The sequence below is a fragment of the Saccostrea echinata genome, unplaced genomic scaffold (genome assembly GCF_033153115.1).
Source record: "Saccostrea echinata isolate AGI-Se365-2 ecotype Australia unplaced genomic scaffold, CSIRO_AGI_Sech_v1 ptg000001l, whole genome shotgun sequence".
NCBI classification, from domain to species: Eukaryota; Metazoa; Mollusca; class Bivalvia; order Ostreida; family Ostreidae; genus Saccostrea; species Saccostrea echinata.
In genome coordinates, this window is record NW_026889750.1 from 49,477,501 (window position 1) to 49,480,990 (window position 3,490).

Here is a 3,490-nt window from a genome sequence, read left to right on the forward strand (position 1 = left end):
TATGCATATTTGAACAATGAACTATTAAAAAAGCAATCCAAATAAAAGATAGTTTAAACCTTGCTTCTTTTGAACATGTGTAGGCGAAAGACGTATTTCTATTGTTTGAGTAACTGTCCACTACCCTGTGTGTGGTGAAAAACTCTGAGTGCAGAGTCTATGGAGAGGACGTGGCTTCATGCACTGTTTTCAGAACAATGCATAGTTAAAAACTATCACTGCACCAAAGTGCAACTTTTTTTTACATGCTGAAAAATGCACATTTAAGGACAAAAGTATAATAAAATAGCTAAATCAAGCAACTCTGAATTGCTAAAGCAAGCTATATAGCTAATTAAAGCTATATAGCAAAATTAGGAGATTATGCTGGACCTGATTATTTTTTCACACAGGTCACACAAGCCTCATGTTCTAAAAAAGATACTGGGGTTTCTTTAGACCTTAACAACTAACCTTACCTAACATGACTAAGGAGATTTCAGAATTTTTATTTCGAATTGCAATAAATAAAACACTTTTTGCGTAGACTAAGAAAGATCATCTATGCTTGACAATTTACCGTTGTAAAAAAGCCATAACTGGATTCTACGACGTACAAGTACAGATGCAGACAATGTGTTACAAGGGAGATAACCGCATTGCTTCATATCCCTGATTTATTCCATCTAGACTTTCCATCAAGCTAACATTCATCTTAAAATAATTCATTCTTTGCTATTTTACTCAATTGCACCAAATTATTCACATAAAAAGAAAATAATGGAGTTTTTAAAGATAAAATTGTCACTCACTTGGTGTTGCCATTTTTCACACGCTTGTAACAGGAAACTAATTAAGCACGCTAACTTCGAAATGGTAGGCACAACTTGTATATTTCCGGAAAAATAGTCCATTTGTAAACTAGATTTATTTATTTAAAATTACACAAGCTTACGATTTTATTTCACCCGAGCCAAAGGTTCAAGTGAGAGGGCGTCCGAAATTGTGTGTTGTGTGTCAAATCATAACCCCAGGGGGCAGGTTGGGGCCGAAATAGGGATAAAAGTAACATATTTAAAGTCTTCTTCTCAAGAACAGCAGGGTCAGGATAAGATAATATGGAAGAATCTACTGGTAGTGTAAATTATAATAATTATAATTTGTTCATGTTATTGCCCCAGGGGCAGGATGGGACTACAATATAAGGGATCAAAGATTTAGGGCCTACGATGAAATATGTAGGATTTTTTTTTAGTCTTCTTAAGAATAGCTAAGCCATGATCAGTATAATTGATATGTATACAAGCATCCTTAGATAGTCCAGATTCATCTTTGTTTGAATTAATAGGGAAATAGGGTGATCACAATAGGGGGCAACATGTATTTATGGTAACACGTACATAGCAAATAATCTTTTAGAAGACTCCCCAAGAACCAAGAAAGAATCATTCATTTTCAAACATCCTGAAGTTCTGCGGATTCGATTTTTTAATCGATTATGGGGTAAGGGCTGATCAAAAACGGGGATTAATTTTAACATGATAATGCTTGCGCACTGGAAAAAATCATCAAGGCAACAAGATTGTGTTATAGTCATTTGATATTGAAGCGTTGATATTGAACACCAAGAGTTTTTTCTTTTCTTTTAGAAGTTTTCGAATAAATTCTGCTTTTTAGGATTATAAAGAAGCTCGGCTAAAACAAAAGAGCACAATTAGTTCCCATCGAAATTCCAACAGTTTGTTGAAAGACCTGGTCCCAAAGTCTACTTTGATATTATCAAAGAGGATCTGTCATCCTCTTAATATCAACTTCAGAGTACATGTGTATAGAATGAGAATTTTTTAGAAAAGTATTTTTGTAGGTGACCAGTCGAAAGATATGAAAATTTTCTAGTTCTAGCTTAATAGAAGGGGTTATAATTTTTTATGTCAAAAAGCTTGTTTTTTTAGTTTATTGTGAGGAATAGTTGTATAAATTGTATCAGATTCATGTTTTGATGTTACTGATTTTGTGGGAAAATGTGATTTCAAATTATCTAAAAGTTCCTTGGTTTTTTTTGGGTTTTTTTTAAAATTTACGTTTGATTAACAAAATTCTTGTGTAAGTTATAGCACAGTTCTTCTGGAGTTTGTCCTTCACAGTTGACCTTGACGCAGTAAATATTTTGTGAGGAGGTAAGATGGAATTTTCGTAGAATTTTTAAAGGACGCTACAATGCATGTTTGTAAGGATTTTATGAAGGATTTGGAATCCAGTATATCAAATTTATTTTCATAGCCTGAATTATTATCTTCAAGTGAAGCGTATATATCCATACAATGTTTGAGTAACATTTGTTTTTTATTTCTAGAAATTCAAACTATAAGATTCGTAAACCCGGCTGATTTCAATTTTACATTGCCAAGCTTAGATGACCTTAAAGAGCTTCAAAACGGAATAAAAATTGAATGGAAAAGCACGTCATCTTATCAAAGATCTCTAACATCACAGGAAGACCCGAGAACCAGCGCTAGGATAATCGGCATATCGGGGCTTCTTATTGTGTTGGGAATATGTACATATATATGTTCATTAGACTTCATAAAGCACATAAGGATCAATGGAAAAGTAAAAGTGACTCAGGGTATGAAACAGAACCCGGATGTTTTGGCGGATAATGGAACTAGCGACAAATACGCGCAGAAAGGCGGACCGAAGAAAAAGGGGCGTAGTGCTGGTAACGTTTACTTGTTGGATGACGTAGAGCATCTGTACGCGTAAGAACGAGAAAACAAAAATGGTTAAATGAAAAAAAAAATTCTGTATGGAAATATTTAAGAAAACATCTCTATTCATTTACGTACTTATTTAGAATCCTTGAACAGCGAACAAGAGAGAGAGAGAGAGAGAGAGAGAGGTTAACAATACTTTTTTGGTGAAAATTAATTGTTTTATGAGCTCTTTTTTGGCTGATATTGTTTTAAAAGGCAAATTTTTTTTGAATTTGCATTAAAACTTATGCTTTGCAAGTTTAGTTTTTGTTCAAGACATGTAGGAACAATTCTGTACATTTATTGACTTGTTGATATTTTTATTGTGCACTAAAGAATTAAATGATTAAATAGAAAATGATATCTGTAATGACCATAAGGGTCTGAGATTCGGCCTAGGCTGGATATTTGGACTGAATCCCTTTGAGGTAACATATTAGTCAATGGCTGTGTTTCACAAAACTATCGTAAAGATTCGTGTTAAGACATATCGTAAGATCATGAAATATGAAGATAACGAACACTTCTACTTACTTCTTTGTAGACATCACGTCTACTTACTTCTCATTAGACCACCATCTCTACTTACTTCTCATTAGACCATCATCTCTACTTACTTCTCTGTAGACATCATCTCTACTTACTTCTTTGTAGACATCAATCCTACTTACTTCTCTGTAGACATCAATCCTACTTACTTCTCTGTAGACTTCAATCTTACATACTTCTCTGTAGATATCACTCCTTATTTCTCTGTA

The 3,490-nt window shown here is 33.6% G+C and overlaps 1 protein-coding gene across 1 annotated transcript in view; it reads right to left on the reverse strand.

Moving 5' to 3' along the window:
- LOC133180474 (bromodomain-containing protein 8-like) overlaps nt 1-832 on the reverse strand; it is a 15,678-nt gene extending 14,846 nt beyond the window's left edge. Inside the window, exon 1 of the mRNA XM_061314991.1 lies at nt 792-832. Coding sequence (XP_061170975.1) covers nt 792-804 — 13 coding nt within the window. The 5' untranslated portion in view covers nt 805-832. The remainder of the gene's footprint in view (nt 1-791) is intronic.
- Between the last annotated feature and the right edge of the window lie 2,658 nt (nt 833-3,490).